The 22,932-nt window shown below is 40.9% G+C and overlaps 1 protein-coding gene across 3 annotated transcripts in view; it reads left to right on the top strand.

Annotated features, from left to right (window-relative positions):
• The window catches only part of FAM124B (family with sequence similarity 124 member B), a 49,072-nt gene extending 26,845 nt beyond the window's left edge, over positions 1-22,227 (top strand). For 2 of the 3 annotated variants that reach the window (XM_027876130.1, XM_027876129.1), the window contains exons 2-4: positions 11,388-11,456; positions 12,149-12,887; positions 21,269-22,227. In XM_027876130.1, the coding sequence (XP_027731931.1) occupies positions 12,156-12,887; positions 21,269-21,910 (1,374 nt within the window). In that variant the 5' untranslated portion in view covers positions 11,388-11,456; positions 12,149-12,155 and the 3' untranslated portion in view covers positions 21,911-22,227. Of the gene's footprint in view, positions 1-6,457; positions 6,561-11,387; positions 11,457-12,148; positions 12,888-21,268 lie in introns of all 3 variants that reach the window. The other variant, XM_027876128.1, reaches the window with a different exon arrangement.
• The last annotated feature ends 705 nt before the right edge of the window (positions 22,228-22,932 follow it).

Genomic DNA, 22,932 nt, shown 5'->3' with positions numbered 1-22,932 from the left:
GTTAAAGAGGGATCTTAGAGGCCATTTATTCTAACTCCCATATTTTACAAATAAGGAAACTGAGGCCCAGACAGGTTAAGTCAATTGTTCAAGGTCACAGAGGTTAGTCAATAGCAGAGGCAGGATTTGAACCCAAGTCCTGAGACTTTAAGTTCAGCAACACTTTTCATTGTACTGCAGTCTCCAAAAGAATGCATCGTACCTATTCCCAGATAGAATCCAAATGGTTAACTAATGAAAATGGAAAGACTGTATTACTCCAAATTCTCCTACAACTAAAGCCTAGATATTTTCTCAGGGGAAAAATAATAAAATTAGATGATTAACCAATTAAACACTTATTAGGCACCTACTATATGCCAGGCACTGTGCTAAGCCCTAGGAGATACAAGAAGAGACAACAGACAGTCCCTGACCTCAAGGTGCTTATAACTCAACAGAGGAGACAACAAGCAAACAAACAATTTTATGCCTGTTTTTTAAAAAATGAATCCTTCACATTTCATTTTTAAAGGAAGTAAATGATTGCAGAAAAGGAAAGCATTTCCTCCGTTGTTAAGGCCATTTTTTCTTTGCACATCTTTCGATTAAGCTCTCTCCTTCATTGCCTCCCCATGGCATGGAGGAGATGCTGAATTCTTAAAGAATAGCACAAGCACCTGCAGCTCTTCCTAGGCTGGAAAGACATCAAATGCAAAGTTTCTGATGACATCAGTCTGCCCTCTGAAACCATGCCTTAGTGAGTTAGGAGAGACTCATTACCAGATACCTAGTTACCACATGGTGCCTGTTTTGGCTACAACGACTCATAAGACTATTCAAGTGAGAACTGATCTCTTGAGGTCTTAAACAACTGATGGCAGTATGTTATCATGGTGAGAAGGTTGGCTTTGAACGCCAAAGACCTGGGTTCAAATCTTACCTCTGCTACTTAGTACATGTGTTATCTAAAATTTTTGTGTCTCTCCCCCCCCCATAGTAGGTTCTTAATAAAGTCTTTTTTGGGGGGCAGCTAGGTGGCAACAGAGTGCTAGCTTTGGAACCAGGAAAACTTATCTTCCTGAATTTAAATCTGGCCTCCAGACACTTCCTGTGTCTTACTGTGTGACCCTTTGCAAGTCACTTAAACCTGTTTGCCTCAGTTTCTCATCTATACAATGAGCCAGAGAAGGAAATGCCAAGCCACTCCAGTATCTTTGCCAACAAAACCCCAAAACGGGGTCACAAAGAGTTGGACATGACTGAAACAATTCAACAGCAACAACAAAAGTCTTAATTTTTTTTTGTATTATATTACAGAAAGAGAGCTTATTCTTTCCTGCTGGTTACCTACTTAAGTTCTAGCTCTGGTGGGTGGTCTGTGAACAGAATAAAACACACAGTAATTACTCTGGTTTTATTGGCTGCTCTCTTAGGAGGCAGCAGCCACAATGAGCAAAGCATTTCTCAACTTTATGAAAGGCACTGGATTTATCCATCACCAGCATTCACAATCTGAGGCTGGTAAAAAACTTAACCCTCCAAAAAAGCCATCTGTGGCCACCTGCGCTTTTATTTGGGAGTTTCTACGGTACTTCATGCCATTTCACCTGGAGTCTTTCTAAAACGTCAATCAGGAAACCGAGCCACCTGAGTAACCATTGGAGTTTCTTTCTACACCTACCCTGAATTTCCCACTTGGGATTTATGACTGCCAATAGCTCTTACCCTTGAGCGCCTTATAACAGTCTGCTGAGCACTGACTAGCAGCCTGAAACTTTCCAAAAGAGGGAGAAAAAAGCCTTTCTTCGATAAGGAGATTGTATCAGATATAAAGACAGACTTCTTGGTGATTCATGTACTTGACTATGCCTAACCACCTTCATCTACTCAACTCCTGACCTTCTCTTGATTGATTTACAATCAATAAATCCTTGAGATCAGATGAATGAGAGGTTCCTTCCCTCTGGTAAGTTTAATTTTGACTTGGGAACTGTATCATAGACATTCAGAGCTAGCTAGTGTCCTTTGTAGAGCAACGAAAGAAATTTCCCATTTGTTTACGGTCAGCAACAATAGATGTGACTTCTAGTATAAGAGAGGGGGAAAGCTGTCAAGTCTGGACTGTCCTTTCTTTCTCTTAGAAATGCTAATCATATTAAATACGTATATGGAGGATATTCCAACGACTTCCATCCTGTCCCATCTTGCTAATTTCCTTTTCCCTGTTAGTGACTTTTTGAGGGCACTGTTTGATGCCTTTTCCATTATTGGAAACAATTGCGGAAGTGATGGTTAGGAGGATCAGAGAGCAAGCAACTTGGGCTTGTAACATTTAACTTGCAGTTTGCTGAGTGTGTAACTCAATATCCCTGTGCTGTTTGTTTTTTTCTTCCTCTCCCATCTATAAACTACTCACCTTTCAGAAAGGACTAATGGACATGAGACATAAAATGTGTGCCATGTTAGCATTTTTTTAAAGGGGTCCCCTGGAAATGGTGGGTATTTTTGTATTTAAGAAACCAAATATGCTGGTGCTAAAGAAAAAATATATGAGACACATAATAAGTCATGCCTGCCCTTTAAGAGACATTTTAAATTAGCATGGCATAGGCTATACCTTGTGCATAAACACTGCAATCAATATGCATATCTATTCTGTATGTGATAATAACAACAAAAGCTAACATTTATAAAGCACTTACTCTGTACCAGACACTGTGCTAAGCACATAACGATTATCATCTCATTTGATCCTGGGGATTAATTGAAGTGTTTGCTCTGTCTGTGCCCAGGTACTGGGGATATAAAGATAAAATAGAAACCACTTCTGCCCTAAAGGAGCTTGTTTACTTACATTTACTGGGTCAGACAACCTGTACAAATGTACTTATATATGAAATAGATACAAGGCAATTTGGGACATGAGGAAAGGCCTCATGGAGGAGGTGACATTTAAGGTGAACTCTGAGGGAAACTGGAGAGTCTGGAAGGTTAAGGAGAGAAGAGAATCCATTCCAGACATGAGGTTAGGATTAGGGTTAGGACAGTCTATGCAAAAGTGCAGGAGTGGACAGAAAGGTGGTATGACAGCAGGAAGGGCAACATGACTGTGTGAGAGAATGCACAGAGGGGAGTGTGATCCAATGCACAAATAAATATTACTGACCCTTAAACTGATCACATCAGCTACCATATATAGACAGACTCTTGACACGGCTCATGAGCTTATCAGTTTACCTATGGAAAATACCATATCTATGTCCCAATAGCAAATTTAGAAACCTGGTAAATAGTTGGAAGGCATTTCAGCGTGATGACTGGTTTGTGGTCCCAACTAAGCTACTTACTCCCTTGTGACCTAGCTGGGCAAGTCAGAAACAAAGGGTTTCAGAGTTGGAAGAGACCTATTCCAACCTATATCTGAGAAAGGATCTCTCTGGGTCATATTGGAAGAGTGGTCATACAGCCTTTGCTGATGACCTCCAGTGAGGGAGGGGGAACCAACTACTGTACCTCCTGAGGCAAACATTCCACTCACCTCCCTGGGCCTCGGTTTGCTCATCTGTGAAATGACATCCTAGAATTAGCACTAGAAAGGACCTTAAAGGTTACCTAGTCCAACCTCCACCATCCCCACAGCCCTTTTTATGATCAGGCAACTGAAGCCTGGAGAGGCTAAGTTATCAAGGGACACATGGGGAATAAGGGGCAGAACCAGGATTTGAAACTGAATAGGGTCAGATTCCTACCATGTTCTGGTGCCAGAGGCTCCACTTTTAACCTGGAACACCAAGCCCCCACCCTGGGACCCTGATCATTCACCACATGGAGCCTGGACTCAGCACATCCTACTGGCCAGCATCTAAATGTCATGCTGCCACACTATCTTCCCCACCCAGTTCAGTCAAATCAACAAGTATTTATTAGGCTTTATTAAGCACCTGTTCTATGCCAGGCATTGTGCTAAATCCTAGCAAAAAAAATCTCCTGCCGTCAAGGAGATTACATTCTAAGGAGGGCTGAAAAGTAGGACTGGAGATGGAGAAATCTGGAGAGTCAAGAGCAGAGCCAGGAGAACAGTGAACAAGCAAGCCCAGAGCTAGCCTTAAAATGAAGCTGTGGGAAGAGCTCACCAAGCAGAGGACGGGCCCCGAGCAGAGAAATCATCCAGGCTGAGAAGGCCACAAAAGCAATGGCACCTGCTGGGATGAGAACGCCCACCCCCACCCCCACAACAACACACTTTGCCTTCACTCCTCCTAGGTCAGGCCACCAGTCCTCCAAGGTGTCTTCCTCATTGGAATACATAAGGGCCTTGAGGGCATGGGCTGTCCGCTTGCTGGTGTCTGTACCCTTCCCTTTCCCACCGCCCCCACTCCCCAAATAAGTGCTTGCATGGCACGATGCCCCGTAGAGGGCTTTCCATTCTGTTCCTGCCTCGCGTTTAAAAAATGAAAGCGAAGTGCGGCTCAGTGATTACAGTGTAGGTATTGTTGTTTTTCTCACCACTTCTTTCCCTGTGCTAGACATTAGCTATCATTATTTGCAGCAGCTGTGGTTTAAATATAAAAGGAGAAATGGAAGTCGGTGAGGCCGGCTTGGGACAACAGCTGAGTGGGGCTTGGCAAAGCCAGAAGCTTTCTCAGACGCGGGGATGCGTTCGGGCTTGCTGGTTTCGGTCTCTGGAGGATTTGTCGGTGTGTATGCCCGGCAGCTTTTTATGATTGGAAGTTTAGCTTAGTAAGACTTGCCGCTTGTCACGTGGCTCATTTAGAAACAAGGTGCTAATTAAAGCCAGCCTTTCTGAAGCCGGGTGTCATCCCCCTACTACCCACCCCACTCCTGTTTGTGTGATGATGGGGAAGATGATGTAGTCTTTCTCTACAGAGAGTCATCTAATTCCAGTTTCTTGATAAAGAAACTTGTTAAAGGCTTGCTATCGTCTTAATTCTTAATTCTCTTCTTAAAGGAGCATATTAAAATGATTACTTCAATGGTTAATTTTTTTTTACACTCACAGAACCACAGAATTTCTGAATTGCATGTGACTTCAGCAGCCAGAACCCACCCACCCACCCCCACTTAAACAATCTGATGCTTCCTTATTCACATATGTGCCATTGACCCTATGAATATTCATCCTTAAAATGAAAAATATAGAGAGAGGGAATTAAAAAGAATAATCCCTCATGGGGTTTCTATACAAAATGACATGTGTAGGCCATTTTTGCAAAATCTGACAGCTTCATTTTATCATTCTCAGAATTAAAAATCAAGAAATAATGGCTATAAAAACTTTGAAGTTTTCAATAAAACTTCAGCAAATTAGCTATGATCAGCATTTTTTAAAGCTTTCAATAAAACTTTAAAAAAATACTGATTGTACCTAAGGTACTGGGATAAAAATACAAACGACCGTTTCCCCTCCCCACCCCCCAAAAGGATAGTCAAAACTGAGCTTTCTGAAATTTTTCATCTAAAATAGTTGATTTGACAGATGACATACAATGAGCAAGCATGCTTTCAAAGGACCTGTTACGAAGCTCTTTCCATTCCTCTCAGTGGAGAGTTTGGGGACCACAGATCATCTGCCATCTTTGACTTAGCCATCTGAGGATTGGGGTGCGGTGGGCAAAAGTGGGGGAAGTGAGAGTATTGGGAACTGACAAGTTTGAAAAATGAAAAACCCCAATATAACAAAAAGATGGATTTTGAATAGTGTCACATTTAAAAAAAAAAAACCCTACAAATGCCAAATGACTGAAGGTTATTTGTTTGTTTGTTTTAAATCCTTGGTTATGGTGCTACCTGCAGAGACGTTCCAGAACAAGGCCTGAGTTTTCCCATCTGTGGAATGATGTTTTGTTCCCCTTCTAAAATGGAGGGATATGCTTGGATTATGTGGTATTTTCCAAGGACAAAGGGAAAAGGGTTATAAAATTGTGCATTGGGAGTGTTCTGAGGCCCTAGGAAGAAATGTTTTTGAAAGACGAAGTTCCTTTCTAGAGAAAATTATACTAAAAATTCTAACGAGTTGGCTGCCATTGTCATCCCAAAAAGAAATGCCATCTTGCTGGGTGATCTGTGTTGGGGAAAGGTCAGTATTATGGTAACTCAGACTCAATCACCTTGAAAGCAGACTCATCTCAAGAAAGGAAAATCACGTTACTTCATGACCAAGCAGAGGTTTTTGTGACAAAGGGAACTTGATTAACATCAAAAAGTCAAGGGGGAACACAGTGGTCTTTGTTCACACCTGTAACAACTGAGTGTATCAGCTGTCATGCTGTTACTTACCTTCATTGTCTCAGGAAAAAAAGGGAAACAGATGGTCGTTTTATAGGGCTGAGATTGTATTGTTTTTGGTTGGGAATGCCGTTCCGCCTTGGGAGCTGGGGGAGAGGTTTTCCACGTTTAGCAACCACAACTTGGAAAAGGATCTCACCCTACTTCCTCTTTCCCCCTCCAATCCCAGGAGACCAGGCAGGGTGGAATTGTCCATGACCCAGATGTTTTCATGCTGGCTGATGTTGCTGCCCGTACCTCCCAGACAGGCAACAGGAGCAGATGACGTGAGGGTATGCACCTGTGGGAGGCTGGAAGCATTGATCGGGCAGGAAAGGAAGGGAGGGCAGAGGATGGAATGGGGAGGGGCCCCAAAACAGAGGAGGGAGGAACTCGCCCAGCCTAGAGGCTGCCAGCCTCCAGGAGCACTTGACTCCCGCGACGGGGAGTCAAGACCCTTGGCTGATTCCCATCTTCTCTTGGCTTTTCTTCTAACAAGGGTCATACAGCCATAAGACAGGAAGAATCTTCTCACTGTTGAATCGAGACCTCAGAGACAGAAGTTTCTTCCAGAACAAAACCATGTGCTACATTTGGTTACCATTGTTATAGTGGCAGGTAGTATAAGGATAGAACGTTGGCCTAGGAGTCAGGAAAATCTAGGTCAGGGTGGGGAACCTGTGGGCCTCCGGTTACCCACCCCTGATCTAGGTTGCATCCCATCTCTAATACTTACCATCTGAGTGAACAAAGTCACACAAAGCCCACAAAGATTGTGTGAACTCTGGAAGCAGTACAGAGAGTTCCCACACTGGTAATTCCCTTACCTGATAAAAACATAAATCTTCTAGGTATTGAAACTTTTAAAAAATTCATTAAACTTTAATATATTTATTCCAAGCTCATAGTCGTTTCAGCAATTTGAAGCATTTAGCACATTTACTAGGACCAGGTCAATAAAACATTTAAATGGAAATGGAAACAAGGATTTGGATATTGGTTTTTTTTCTAGTCCACTAGGGGGCGCTGGACCTCGAGGCAGGAACATCTGCGTTCCAATGCATCTTAGATACTTACTGGCTGGCTGTGCCACAATAGGCTAGTCATTTAACCACTGTCTGCCTCAGTTTCCTCATCTGTAAAATGGGGATAATAATAGCATCTACCTGTCAGGGTTGGGATAAGGGTAAAATGAGATAATATTTGTAAGTTGCTTTTCAAAACCTTTGCTAGCTATTATTATTAAAATTATTGTTTATCTTTTATTGATCATTTTGTTTTGTTTATGTTTTTTGTTTTCTTTATGGCCATTTTAAATGTATCACTGTCTCCTCCCCTATCCAAGAAGTCATCCTTTATAACAAAGATTAAGAGAAAGAGAAAAAAAAAGCAGTTCATCGACAAAATGAAAGAGATGAAATAAATAATCCAGAAGGCCCCTTAAAGTTCTAAAAGGGGGCAGCTAGGTGGCACAGAGGATAGAGCACTGGCCTGAAAATCTGGCCTCAGACACATAACATTTATTAGCTGTGTAACTCTGGGTAAGTCACTTAACCCCAATTGCCTTGCCAAGAAAAAAAATAAAGCTCTAAAAGTATATAATTCTATGCCTTAAATGAGTCAATTATATATAAATTATTTTATATATCTCCATATATAATAAATTAATAAACATAAATTATATAATTCTGTGCCTTCAGTCAATCATCAATTATATATTTGTATATAAATTAATTTTTCTATTTGTATATATAAATTATATATAGATAAACATATGCTACATGTAAATTTATCTATATATTATGTAAATTTGTGCCCTTAATCAATCAACAAATATATTTATATATAAATTGTTTTTATATGTTTGTATATAGGAATTATATGCATATTTTATTAAAAATATACATTCTATAATTCTGTGCCTTTATACTCAATCAACAACGTGAGCCAGCCTCTGCCAAGCACTGGGGGATCCAAAAAGAGGGGATGCAAAAAAAGGTCTCCTACCTCAGGGAGCTCATATTTTAACGGGGTAGACAATAGGCAAAAAACAAATTGTCCATATATACGGCATAAATGGAAGGTGATTTCAGGGGGAAGGCACTAGCAGCATCTGTGGACTCCCGAGTTCCTCAGTTTCTCTAGTAAAAGAGTAGCCAGAACAACAAACAGCCCATGGACAAGATGCTGTTGTCCTATCTAAAAGGTGACTCCTTGCAGGGTTCTTGAGTGTTCTCCTCAGAATGATGACAGATTGCTGAAATCGATATTAAAGAAGTACCTGAGTAGTCCTTGACCATCATCAGTGAAGTAAATGAGATTCAAGTAGCAACCAAGATTCCAGAGAAATGAACTGGGGAGGAAGTAGGGGGTAGTCAGCACTCTTCAAAGCCTTTGTAGGAAAGCTTTGAGTAAGACTAGCAGATGAGAGAAAGTAACACTCAGCTAATTCTGAAGAATAAATCAACTATGTCTACCTAAGAAGGGAATGCCTTGACAATTATTTGGGCATAGACTAACTTACCGTGCAAACAGGGGAAGAAGGGAGCCCCATTTCAGGGGAGATCTGTTTATTTTATAAATGACAAAGAGCTCGGGGCTTGGAAATTGAATATCCTTTCAAGAGAGCAACAATAATAGCAGGGACTGATCCAGGAGGCCTCCCAAGGCTTCCCCCCAATCTTCATTATTGGTTGCTTTCTTGGAGTTTTGAACATTACCTGTCAACAGCTCCTCCACTTTGACTGGATGGTGTTTGCCAACTGGCTTTTATCCAGGAACTGAATTCTGACAGAAATTTGGAGAGCTTTTCAAAGTTTGATACAAACGAGAGACCTGAGTGTCATCCATAGTTGGATAGTAGCAGCCAATGAATTCTCATGTTTTCATCTGTAAATTGAATGAAAGAATCCTGAAAACAAAACAAACAAACAAACAAACAAACAAAAATAGCCCTATAAGAAAAGAGTCAAGAATGGGGTGGAGATGGGGTGTGAAGTAGGGGAAAAGAGAAGTTTTTTGTTCTATCTCTCTTTCAGAAAATCTTTGTATGCGTATGTCAGAATTGATGAAGAGATTGAAAAAAGACCAAAACCTCATCACATAGGTTGCCTTGTATGAAATCGTATGGGGCAGTGAGGTGGCACAGTGAATACAGTGCCCAAAATGGAGTCAGTAAGATCTGAGTTCAAATGTGACCTCAGACATTTACTAGCTTTGTGACCCTGGGCAAACCACTTAAGCCTGATTGCCTCAGTTTCCTCATCTGTAAAATGAGCTGGAGAAGGAAATGGCAAACCATTCCAATATCTTTGCCAAGAAAACCCCAAAATGGATCAAGACGAGTCAGACACGACTGAAACTATTTAACAAATTGAATAGTGTAATTGTGTTACAGTCTACTCTGTTTCATTTCTGGAATTGTTTGTGTGTTGAATGCCCCCTTCCCAATGCCTTTGCTGGTACTTTCAGAGTGATAAGGACTTGTAATGAGAGCAGGAGTGTGCTGGAGCTGCTCATGCAAGTAAATTATCAGTGACAGCATTTACACCTCAGAAATTGGCACTATCCTACAAACCAGGTAGGGCTTAATTTGGTGTTTTGTTGATTGTCTGCACTTAAGAAATTGTTAATAATGGTGATTAAACATAAAAGTATGTGCATATGTCCCCTTTTCTGCCTGATTGTTAAACATTTATTACTACACTCTCTATGAAAGGATGTTTTGTCTGTGCTATAAAAATGAGTACAGCTATAGGAAGGAAGTGAGAGAGATAGAGCAGAGACAAAGACAGAGACACAGAGATTGAGACTTGGAGGGCTGGGAATGTCTGTGCTATAAATCTAAATATCTTAAAAGTTATCATCCACTGAAATAACTCCTGATGGTAGGCACAAAGAGTAATGAGACTTGGAAGAAGTATTTTCTGTGGTTTGGGGGTTTGTTTTTTAAAAAGACACTAACATATTTAAATTTTTTGTTGTTTTTCTTCAAGCTTACATTTTTTATAATTATTGTCTCTTGTGTTCTTGGTTCCGCTTGTTTCATTTTGTATCAGTTCATATAAGTCTTCCATGCTTCTCTGAATTCTTCATATTCATCATTTCTGATAGTGCAGTAATATTCCCTTACATTTACATAGCATAATTTGTTTAGCCATCCCTAATTGCTGGGCATCTACTTTGTTGCCAGTTTTTTTTTTTGTTTGTTTTTTGTTTGTTTATTTTTGCTACCACAAACCATGTTGTTTTGAATATATTGGTCTATATGGTTGATCTCCTCGGGGGGTATAGGCTTTGCAATGACTCTAATGTATTTTTTTTGGAAGTTTGAGCAAAATCCAGAGTAAAAAGAAGAAAAACATTTGCCTGCTAAACAGATGTTTTCACAATGTTTATTTGTTATTCTGTCATTTGAAAACTGTAAGGAGTTCTGAAAATCAGGTTTGGCAGAGCCGAAGTTTTAGATGCAGACAAAGAAATTAGAAGAATAATTGTTCCTTCTGTATCAATAAAAAAGTACAAGGTGTTCCAAAGATCACAATTGCACTAAGACTTTTAAGACACACTGTATTTGGCTCTTTACATTTGAATGCTACTATTTATAAAGAAATCTGACTGTAGAAAAATTTGTACTTATAAAATGAACAAAATAGGAAGTAATTCTTTTTGTTACAAAAGTACTTTACAAAAAAAATTCCCTGGAAGGCTCCTTTCAGTAATAAACTCCTTATTAGGTTTCAGATCTTTTCATTTTACTCCTATAATTATTCCAGAATACATTTACAGTAGAATCCAATTTATAAAAATTGGATTTACATACAGCCTTTTAAGAGCACACCAATCTATGCCTAAGTAGCATGTGATTAACAAACAAAATTGTTGTTGGAACAAACTATATTAGGGTGTTGTAGATAGGACTTCCAGAATTAAAAGGCATGTTCAAGAGCCAATGAAGAAGGGAAAGCTTTTGTTACATGTCATTTTTCAACTAACACTTTCTTGGGGTTTTTCCCCCTTTAAATACACTAACAACATCAAATAGAAAATTCAGGCCAGGTCTCTGATCAATGGGTCACGTTGCCACCTGAAAATCCCATCTTTTCATTTTCTTTTCTAAGGAGTCAGAAGAATGAAGGGGGTTGCATTTCCTAGAGCTTCTTCCTATGCTGAGTGGACTCTGAAGCAAAGTGAGTAATTTTCAGTAAATAGTGAAAATCCTTTACCCAACATACTGTTTTTCAGGTACAGAAGCATAAAGTCTCCAAAATGAAAAATACATAGCTTCCGGGGAAATTTTGAAGCCCTTAATCATGCTCTGGGTCTCCCAGACAATGGCTGTAAATAGCATGTATACAGTAGGAATGTATTCACAGTGGAAAATCGGTGCCCCTAAATGAAAGTTGATTCTTATCTCTTGGCATTTCTCATTGACTAAAGTTATGATTGTTCTCATTGAACCTACTTGCTAGTCAGTTTCCTTTTTGGTTTATCAGCCGCCCCCAAGTGGGTGTTTGTCCTCAAGATTACAGCCATTTAGGTCCAGCTGAAGTCTTGGTGTGTTGCTTCAATAAGCCCAATACAGTGAGTTGTTTCACACTTAAGCTAAATAACACTAATGCTGACCTTGCCTGTGTCTAGTAAGATTCTTTGCCAAGCCTTGGGGAGCTGCCAGCCTGGTGTCTCTAATAGCTACCAGCAAGACTCCCATATAGGAACCAGGCTATTGGATATTTGCTCTGATTTCCTGGTGGGCTGAAACCTTGTGGAGAGCCAAACATGCTCTCCCACACACTACTCCCCTGATTTCAGAAGGTTAGGAGGTGGATATTTTGGCATCTGGTCTAACAGCAGTTGCTTCCTTTTTCTCTCTGGGGGGCAGCCTGACGATGGACAAGAGACAGGATCCTTTGGTCATGACTGTCCATCTCCTGGCCAACTTTGGATATGCCCTGCCTTTGCAGCAAACCCTTGACCGCCTCTTGGAGTGGATTTGCCCAGAAGTCCATCTATTTCTGGTGTCAGAGAGAGTGACTCCAGTGAAATACTATGAAAGAAACCATTCCAAGCGGTCTGGGTTCCCAGGGATTTCTGTTTTGCTCTTCTTGCATGAAGACTGTGGGGAAGAGCGGTTCTTTCACATCTATGACTCCTTCCAACAGCCACCGTGGCAGTCTCATCCCACACAGAATGAGGGTGGAAAGCTGTGCCCATACACACTTACCAAGCAGGATTTCTACAGCCTAGATCCACACATGCCCGTGTGGGGGGTGAGACAGGCACGCTATGGCAGTGAGATCCTTCAGGTGACCTTATATTGTAGCTTTGATAACTATGAAGATGCAGTCAGACTTTATGAAATGATCTTACAGAAGGAAGCCGTCACCCAGAAGAACAACTTTTCCTTCTTTGTACTGTATTCAAAGAAAAACTTTTCAATCCAGCTCTCTTTGAAGCAACTTCCCCTAGGAATGTCTGTGGAACTCAAAGAGTCTTCCGTGCTACAGTTCAAAGTTCAAGAAATCGGCCAGTTAGTACCACTTCTGCCAAATCCCTGCATTCCTATCAGCAGCACCAGGTGGCAAACTCAGGATTATGATGGGAACAAAATTCTCCTACAGGTATGTTCTTAGGGTTTTTTTCCCCCTCTAGACATAAACACATGATCATATGGGAGAAAAACAATTATCTTTCTCTTGTATTAATAACTAATTATTGAATCAGAAACAAGGTTTTTCTCCTTTTCTTCTTCCTCATCCAGAAATCAACCAGTGTGGGAAATCTTTCTCAAAGATTTACCCAGGCCAAGATTTAGTCAGATAGTAAAAGAAATTCGAAGTTTGGGCTAATAGGAGGTTTCCTGCTCATTGTGTTTACTCAGGTCTGGGAAAATGTTGATTTTCCCTTTTGTCAGACAGGTGACATGGAAATTGATAAGTCTCTTTGATCAAGATTTTGATGATCCAGTCATATATACCAAGACCCTCACTGTAATATAAGACAGCCTCTCATTATAATATTCTTTCTCTCATCAATTAACCAATCAGAGTTGATTGCTACCATCAGGAACACCTACTCTTCAAGAGCATATAAATTGTAAACCCACTGCCATGAGGGGTATTTGGTCTAAGAGAGATGGCCAAATGACCATCTTTTTTATTAATAAACATACTTGCCTTATTAATAAGATCACTAAATCACCCAGAAACTACGTCTCTCGAACTTTAAAAATGCCACATACAAAATCATAGATCCAGTGATGCTGGCCTCCCGGCTATTCCACAAAGAAGACATTCCATTTCTTGGCTCTGGACATTATCTCTGGTTGTCCCTCCCCATACCTGGAATGCTCTCCCTCTTTCACTCTGTCTACTGAACCTCCCTGGCTTCCTTTAAGTCTCAACTAAAGTCCTACCTCCTACAGGAAGCCTTCCCCAATTCCAGTGCCTGCTCTCTGTCAATTATTTCCCATTTATCCTGTACATAGCTTGCTTTGTATATATTTGTTTGCACGTTGTCTCTCTCATTAGATTGTAATCTCCTTGAGGGCAGGGACTTTTACCTCTTGTACTAGCACACAGCAGGAGCTTAAAGCCTTTGGAAATGCAAGGTGTGTGGAGATAGAAAGCCAGTTGGGGGAAATTAGCAGACAACTTGGGGTTTATGGTAAAGAGCATAAAAGGAACATCTTAAATGAAGATGGAGAAGTAATTTAGTCACATTATGGAGGGCTGGGAATGCCAGGTGGAGGAGAATATATTTTATCCCAGAAGTAAAAGGGAACCAGAGACTATTTTGAGCAGGGAAGTGATATGTGGTCATGCCTGAGATTTACAAAGATTATTTTGGCAGCGATGGGGGAAGGATGGGTAGGAAAAGGGAAGAATGAAAACCTTAAGCACAAATCTGACCGAGTTAGCTCCTCCACTCAGAAAACTCCAATGGCTCCTGAGAACCTTTTGTTGTTCAGTTGTGTCTGACTCTCTGTGACCTGTTTTGGGTTTTTTTGGCAGAGATACTGGCGTGTTTTGCCATTTCCTTCTCCAGTTCATTCAACAGATGAGGAAATGAGGCAAACAGGGTGAAGTGACTTGATAACTAGGAAATGTCTGAGGCTGGATTTGAACTCAGATCTTCCCAACTCCAGGCCCAGAACTCTATCCACTGCACCACTTGTAACCTTTAAGATCAAATATAAACTCCACTATTTGGCATTGAAAGCTCTTTGCCACCCGACCTCATCCTACCTATCCAGCCTTTATACAGATGACACCTCTCTAAGTCTTACCAGCCTACTTGCTGCTTCTCCTAAGTGCTCCTGCCTCACCTGCTCTAGTGCCTTTGGGCTGACTGTCCTCTCTGGCAGGATTCTCTCCCTCCTTACTGCCTCCTCTTGGAAACCACAGTTTCCTTCAAGATTCAGTTCAAGTGCGTCCTTCTGATCAAGGCTTTTTCTGGCCCCTCCAAATGTAGTGCCATCCCCTTCAAGTTTACCTTTTATCTGCTTACCTGTGTTTTGTACATACTTATATTGTGTACACGTGGTTACCCTCACTAGAATGTAAGCTCCTTGAGGGCAGAAATTGTTTTGCTCTTGTTTTTATGTCCCCAGCCCCTAGCACGGGAGAGACAGAGAGATGGCACTTGATAAATGATTATTTGCTTAATCCAGAATGTAGCAGGGGATTTATTTTGGATGATCCAGCTAAAGCATAATTGCTTATTTGGTTTTTAGGCCACAGCTGTTGATATTTTATTTTGGAAAGTTGGACCAAACTGGGATAGAAGGGAAAAGATACATAAGAATCTGCAGAATAGACAGCCCACCCTAGACTATCTGAAATAAGCCTGGTTAATGGGGGAAAGAGGAAGAAAAGATCAAATGGAGAAATGAGGCTAATGGGGATACAGTAAATCCCATCAGTAATCAGAAATAATTATTGTGGCTCTCATTTTTCAGCCGTTTCTTCCCTTGTACTCCACAAAACCTTTACTGGGGTGTTTTACCTGTCCCTTTTTCGGCCTGAACACTGAGATGCTTGAAAAGCAACTCCCTTGTGGGAAAAGGCCAGCCAAGAGAGACAATTCACAGAATAGGTAATCAGCCTCAAAATAATGTGTAATTGGTTGTTTTTGCCTTTGGTTCTCCCTTTATACAGACCCTTCACCTATACATGACATGTCCTAGTGCTCTGAATACAGGCTGTTCCACTATCAATAAGTAAATATTTCTCAATCATCTGCCATATGTCAGTAATGTGCTAGGAACTAGAAACAAAAATGAAATAACCCCAGCCCTTATGGAGCTTATGTTTTGGGGGGAGGGGAAGGGGAGAACACTTACAAATACATGTACATTTAAATACAAACAAAGTAAAGACAATGTAATTTCAGGGTGAAGGATTTTGGGTTGTGAGGATCAGGAAAGGTTTTATATAAGAGATGAACATTGAGCTAAGCTTGAAAGGAAACTAGTGTTCACTAAAATCAGGTGTTTTGAAAGAAATATATATAGATATATAGTGAGAAATAACATTGCGGATAGGCTGCATAAAAACCTCAGTTTTTGTAGAAGGCAGGGTTAGTTTTTGTTTTGTTTTGTTTTGTTTTGTTTTTGGCAGGGCAGGGAGCATGACCTATATTTGGACAAATGTATTTCACCTATTTTCACATAAATTGGTGTCATAGTTTTATTCAAGTAGTGGGAGATGCAGAATAGTGGCAAGTATAGAAGCAGTGAGTTTATTCAATTAGTCAATAAACACTTATTAAGTGCTTGTGATAGTCAGGAAGATCTGAGTTTAAATTTAGCCTCAGATACATACTAGCTATATGACCCTGGGCAAATCACTTAACCCTGTTTGCCTCAATTTCCTCATCTGTAAAATGAGCTGGAGAAAGAAATGGCAAACCACTCCAATATCTTTGCCAAGAAAACTGCAAGTGCAGTCATGAAGAGTTGGACATAACTGAAACAACTGAACAAATATGTCAGGCAATGGGCTGAGTGCTCGAAAGAAAGAGAAAGTACAGAAACGTGACCTCAACCCCTGCTTCCCTCTGGCATCTGAACTAGGGGCATCCGTGAACTAGGATGCACCCATGAGGGGCATCCCCTCAATGAATCAAAACAAATGCAAACTGGTTTAATCTGTTCATGGACGGGGCAGACCAAGACTAGATTACAGATTCAAGATTAGAAACTTGGCAAATTGGTAATGAAAACTTTATGCAGGCTGATCAGTGAACTAAGAGAGATCAAGGTGAACAGTTTTCCCAGAAGTAGTTCTGAGCTCAGCACTGGCTACTCAACTCAGCTGCTGCCTGTGAAGAACTTTCTGGTCTTAGTAGGTGCTTTATAAATACTTGTTAAACTAAACTAGGTAGATCCATCAGTGAATATTATATGAGCTTTCCTTCCCCAAAGGGGAGACCCTCTGTCATATCCAGTCATTTGTGTTCTGTGTCAGTGACTGAGAAAAGACCTACAGCCTTCAGATGGTTTGGCAGACTGGGTGGGGCATCTATGTGCTGTCCAATCATAGCATGGTTGATCTCTGGAGTGGCAGGTTAAGGTTCATGCAAAGGTGTTTTTTCAATTGTTTATGTCAGAGTTGTCTTCCTTCAAGATCAAACCTCTCTAGATGGTGAGAGTTCCTGACTTCTGAAACTCTTTGCTCATTATCTACTCCCTTTTTATTTGATTGTTAGCTAAGACATCCACAATGAACACATATAAGATAAATTGATAGGTTCTATGTATAAACCCCAGGAAGAGCACTTGGACCAAACCAAGTACGTGTAGAAGAAAAGCATGGTGGAGACAACCTAATTTTGAAAGGAAAGAGGTGTCAATGTTCAGGATATCTGAAAGAAAGGAAATATACCAAGCAATTAGAAAAAATGCCAGATGATATTATTAACTTCTCTAAAAATGCAATCAAGAGGATATAAATAACAACTGGTCTGTATGCCTACTTTCTTATTTTGGTAAGCTCTTTATGAGGATGATCTACACATACATTAAGTGCATCTTTGATAAAAATATGAGAAAGGAACCTGACATTTTGGATATGGGCATAATATGACATATTGTTCAGAGAGTTGTTTTTTTACAGCAGACCATATCTCCCCAGTCACAAAGTTGACTCAAATGCATAGAGAAGACAAAATCTCACTCCTTAATGTTTGTTGGTTATAAAAAAAAAGCATTTCAATTTGTCAGAGTGAAATGTACTTTCAAAGGCTTCTCTGTATGTCTAATGTGAATCTTGAAATCAAACAAAATTCATTGATAGATCTACCCAGTTTAGTTCAACAAACATTTATTAAGTACCTATTAAGTGCTGGGGGATTCAAAGAGAAAAGTGAAAAACAGTCCCTGCTCTCCAGGACTTTATCAACTGGAGGAAGAGAAGGGGCCATAATATATGTAGATAAGTAAATACAAAATACCAAATAAGGCAGTTAGGTGGTGCAGTGGATAAATCACCAAACCTGGAATCAGGGAGTTCAAATCCGGCCTCAGACACTTACTAGCTGTGTGACCCTGGGCAAGTCACTTAATTCTGTTTGCCTCAGTTTCTTCATCTGTAAAATGAGTTGGAGAAGGAAATGGCATATCACTCCAATATCTCTGCCAAGAAAACCCTAAATGAATCTCAATGGGTCAGACATGACTGAAACAACTGAACAACAGCATATTATATAGCATTCATAGGGGCAGCTAGGTGGCACAGTGGATAGAGTGCTAGGCCTAGAGTCAGGAAGACCTGAGTTCAAATCTGACCTCAGACACCTACTAACTTAGGTGACCCTGGGCAAGTCACTTAACCCTATTTGCCCCTATTTTCCTCAACTGTAAAATGAGCTAGAGAGGAAATGGCAAAGCACTCAAATGTCCTTGCCAAGAAAACCCCAAATGGGGTCACAAAGAGTCAGACACAACTGAAAAATGACGACACAACAACAACAAAGACAAAATAGTTTCAAGAGGGAGAAAGCATTATCACCAAGAAAAAGGCAGAAAGGCTTTAAAGGAAGCGCCTTTGAGGAAGCTGGTAGTTCTAAGAGGCAGAGGTGAAGAGGGCATTCCTTCTGCAATGGTGGAGTAAGGGGAGGTACAGAGGCAGGGAGCCACTCGTTCAAAGGGACAGAGGCAGGATAAAGTTGTAAATCTGTGGTGCTTTCTTTTTTATTTACATGGGACTGGAAAGAAATGTAGATGTCAGGTAACGTGGGGCAGTAGAAAAAGCACTGGCCATGAAATCATAGAACCTGGGTTTGAAACAGGTCCCTTCCATTTACTACCCATGTGACGTTGGACCAGTCACTTAAGCTCTCTAGGACCCATTTTCCTCACGTGTAAAAGGAGGCTACGTAGTTCAGTCCTCATGCCTAGGTGGCTCAGTGGATAGAGCTCTGGGCTTGAAATCAGGGAGAAGACCGGAGGTCAAATTTGCCTCAGACACTTAATAGCTTAACATCTGTTTGCCTCAGTTTCCCAAATAAGGATAATAATAGCACCTACCTTCCAGGGTTGTTGTGAGGATCAAATGAGATAATTGTAAAATGCTTACCACAGCGCCTGGCACATAGGAGGCACTATATAAATATCATTGCAATGGTGATCCAAACCCTCTCGATTACAAATGAGAAAATTAAGACTTGGAAAGTAGCATGACCCTCTCAGGATCACTCACTGTAAATATCAAAGCTGGGATTCCAACCCAGCTTCCAAAGGAGTCCTTTTTCAATTACAGACTTTTAAAAAGTTTTCTAGGTAGGATTTGGGATGTGTTTCTCAAATGTTACTCAGTGGCATTTATATGTCATACCTACCAGTTTCCTTACTGTGTTAATTTCCCATCCTTATGTCTCCTGAAGGATTTTACTATCTCCTTCCCAATCCCCCAAGTGCTGCCATTAGACCAACATTGCAGTCTCCCAGACTTGAACTTGGTGTTGTCTTTCGTACTTTTGGTCCCAAAGTCAATCCGATCAATTCAGTTCCCTTGTTAAGGGCCCACTAGGTACAGATTACTACATTAGGTACTCAGGAGGCAGAAATGGAAAGCAAACCATGGCCCTGTCCATTCCATCAGTATATCTGTGGAAACTCCAGTTCCCATTGATGTCTCCATTTTCTAGCTCCTTTTATAATTATTGTCAATGTCGCCCAGCTATTCCGTAAAAAAATAAGAGAAATAAGGAAAATCAATGACAAGAATATGGATATTTGGGTGGGAGTTGAGGTGATAGTGCAGTGGATAGGATACCAAGCCTGGAGTTAGAAAGACTCATCCTTCTGAGTTCAAATCTGGCTTCAGACATTTATTAGCTGTATGACCCTGAACAAGCCACTTAAGCCTGTTTGCCTCAGTGTCCTCATCTGTAAAATGAGCTGGAGAAGGAAATGGCAAACCACTCCAGTTTCTTTGCCAAGAAGACCCCAAAATGGATCGTGAAGAGTCCTACATGACTGAAATGACTAAACGACAACAAATTGAATTACAGCCTACTGTGTTTCATTTCTATAATTGTTCTTAAGTCGAATGCCCCCTTCCCAATACCTTCTTCTCTGCTCTCATAGTCATTGCTCTGATTCGGGGTCTTATCACCTCTTGTCCCGACCATTATAATAATGACTTATTGGTCTCTCTACTTCCAGTCTTTTCCCTAATTGAATCACCACACTATTTCCAAAAGCATTTTCCTAAAGCACAGTTCTAATAATGTTACTGCTGTTTTCAAGAAGCTTCAATGGCTCCCTATTATCTCTAGGGAGGAAAACAACAAAAACAAATACATTCAATTCCTCAGCTTCATAACCTGGCTCTAGCCTATCTTTTCCAGGCTTATTTCACACTCCCGCCCTTCATACAGTCCGCAACCTCACCCAGCCCATTTTCTGTTCCGTGAGATCAGCATTCTGCCTCCTATCTGTCTGCTTTTGCACCAGTGTTCCTTACACCTAGGAAGCGCTCCCTCCTTAGCTCTGCTTCTTCTAATCCTCAGCTTCTACGAGAAGATACTTTCTCTGGCTTCTTTGCAGAGGTGGAGGGCCATGGGTGTGGAAAGCTGCGTGTGATGCGTGAGTGTGAGTGCGTGTGGGGGGGGTATGTGTGTGTGGGTTAGTTTGGTGGTACTTTATTAAGAGAACTTTTTAAAAAATCCTGTTCAAAACTATTATAAGGAATGATGGTTCTCTGGAGAGACTGGGGGAAGGGATAACAGCAGCAACAACAGCGATAACAACAACTAGCATTTATTTAGCACTTTAGTGTCTGCAAATTGCTTTACATCTCATTTGATTCTCTTAATAACTCCGTGAAGTAGGTGCTATTATCATCCCTATTTTAGAGATAAGGAAACTGAGGCTCAGAGAGAGAGAGGTTAAGTGACTTACCCAGGGTCACACAGTATCTGATGTAGGATTTGAACTCAGGTCTTCCCATTCCAAGTGTATCTACTATGCTACCGAGTTGCCAAGGATACAGTAGGAACTCTAGGTGACATAAAAACAACAACAAAAGTAAATTAACAATTACTTTTTTAAAAAGAATCTTTAGCCAGATCTCGAAGATGGAAGGTTTACCTTCCTGCTAAATTGGGGTATGAGCTGCACCAATTGAGGTAGTTCTCTGCACTCTTTCCCCAGCTCTGCAGACCACCCCACCTTCAATTACTAGCCACACTGGCCTACCTGAAGTGGCCCTAACTAGACATTTCAATCTCCTGCCTCCAAGCCTTTGCACAGACTGTTCCCAATACTTAGAATGTACACTCTCTCTTAAAAACCTTTGTTTCTTTAAAGGCTCAGTTCAGGTGCTGCCTACTGTGGGATTCCCATAGATGGAAGTGTTCTTTTAACTCTAAATCTGTTATGAACCTTGAATTATCTGAAATATAATTATTATTTTTATATGTTGCATTCCCTGGTAGTAGACTAAGGACCTTGAAGGCAAAAATCAGTGATATTCTTGCCCTTCTTTGTTAATAGGTCCAAACAAACCCAGGACCAGGCGAAAACAAGGGTGAGCTTTCCTCTAAGCACGGCCACACGGGAGCCGACACCCCTCTCCAAGACTCCGACCAAACTCTAGTCTCTGCCCAAAGGACCACAGAACAAAGAAGTCGGAGAAGTCAAACCGGGAGGTCAAAGCACAACCCCCCAGAGCCTCTTGACCTGAGAGTGGGCGCTTTGCCATCCAGAAGCTCCTGTAGGGCTCCCTGGACTGGCTCTTGTTCATCCCACTCTAGCAGCACATCAGCAACTTCCCAGTGGGGTAGACCCTCTCTCCATCTGGAATCGACTGCCAGAATCAAAACACGCCAGCAAGGAAACAGTTTTCAGAAGCCTGGGGCAGAGACTAATGTTGATACAGGGTTCACAGTAATCGATTCAGAACAGAGGCAATCTTCTCTGAGAACATTTCCAAGGGATTTGCAAAGCAGCCTGCCTGCATCGTGGACGCCAAACTCTTTGTTAGCCATAACTGGCTCAAGAAATAAGCCCTCCGAGGAGACAGTCCACCCCTTGCCATCTACTGGCCAAAGGGACAGTGGTGCAGGGCGGATAACCCCAGCATTTCACTTGCCACAAATACCCCATGGAAATGACAAAGAAGAATTCTTTATATGATGGGAAACAAATGCCAGTTGCAGACACTGAATCAAATCCATTGTTCCGGAGACTGAGCCCAAACTAGCCAGCTTCTCTTGAACATCTGGAGATGTCTGGGTATCCCTCAAGCCTACACCTATGTGTCTTTAATTAAAAAAAAAAAAAAACCTGTTCCAAAGAAACAATGGACTGGTTTGGATGTTTAACTTCCTTTGTAAGAGATTATAGCCAAAAGCACAAGGAAAAAGGATAACCACTGTTTTTCCCCAGGATGTGTACACACAATTTGAATCAGTTGTTTAGTGAGTCTCAGGTCATTTGTGTTGTGTGCTTATGAACAGAATATATTATGCAACTCATTAGTGTTTTAAATTTTGCTTTAGTATTCATTGGAGCTGCCTAGCTTCTTCCAGAACCACATTAAATATTTATTCTTTACCACTTGCTAATCTCATAACTTGTATTGGTTCCTATATACTTCTGATATCCTTTGGGCATTCTGGATTTGTTTGTATATTTGATCCATTAAAATACCTAGTGCATTGAAAATTTCAAACTTCTTCCTCCCCTCTCCTTCCAATCTAATAATCAGATCATGATAAACTTATAAAAGTCACTTAGAGTGTCCAAATGATGGTGTTTTGTTTTTGGTTTTTTTTTATTTTTTATTTTTTTTTTTTGGTTAGGGAATGGGGTTAAGTGACTTGCCCAGGGTCACACAGCTAGTAAGTATTGTGTCTGAGGCCGGGTTTGAACTCAGGTCCTCCTGAATCCAGAGCTGGGCTCTATCCACTGAGCCATCTAGCTGCCCTCAAATGGTGGTGTTGTTCAGTCATTTTTCAGTCATGTTCAACTCTTCATGACCCCAGTTGGGTCATTTTTGGCAGAGATACTGGAGTGGTTTGCCATTTCCTTCTCTGGCTCATTTTACAGATAAGGAACTGAGGCAAAGAGGATTAAGTGACTTACCCAGGATCACACAGCTAGTAAGTGTCTGAGGCCAGATTTGAACTCAGGAATATGAGTCTTCCTGAATGCTA

The sequence above is a fragment of the Vombatus ursinus genome, unplaced genomic scaffold (assembly GCF_900497805.2).
Source record: "Vombatus ursinus unplaced genomic scaffold, bare-nosed wombat genome assembly UNPS02014810.1, whole genome shotgun sequence".
NCBI lineage: Eukaryota > Metazoa > Chordata > Mammalia > Diprotodontia > Vombatidae > Vombatus > Vombatus ursinus.
This window is presented reverse-complemented; position numbering and strand designations above follow the sequence as displayed.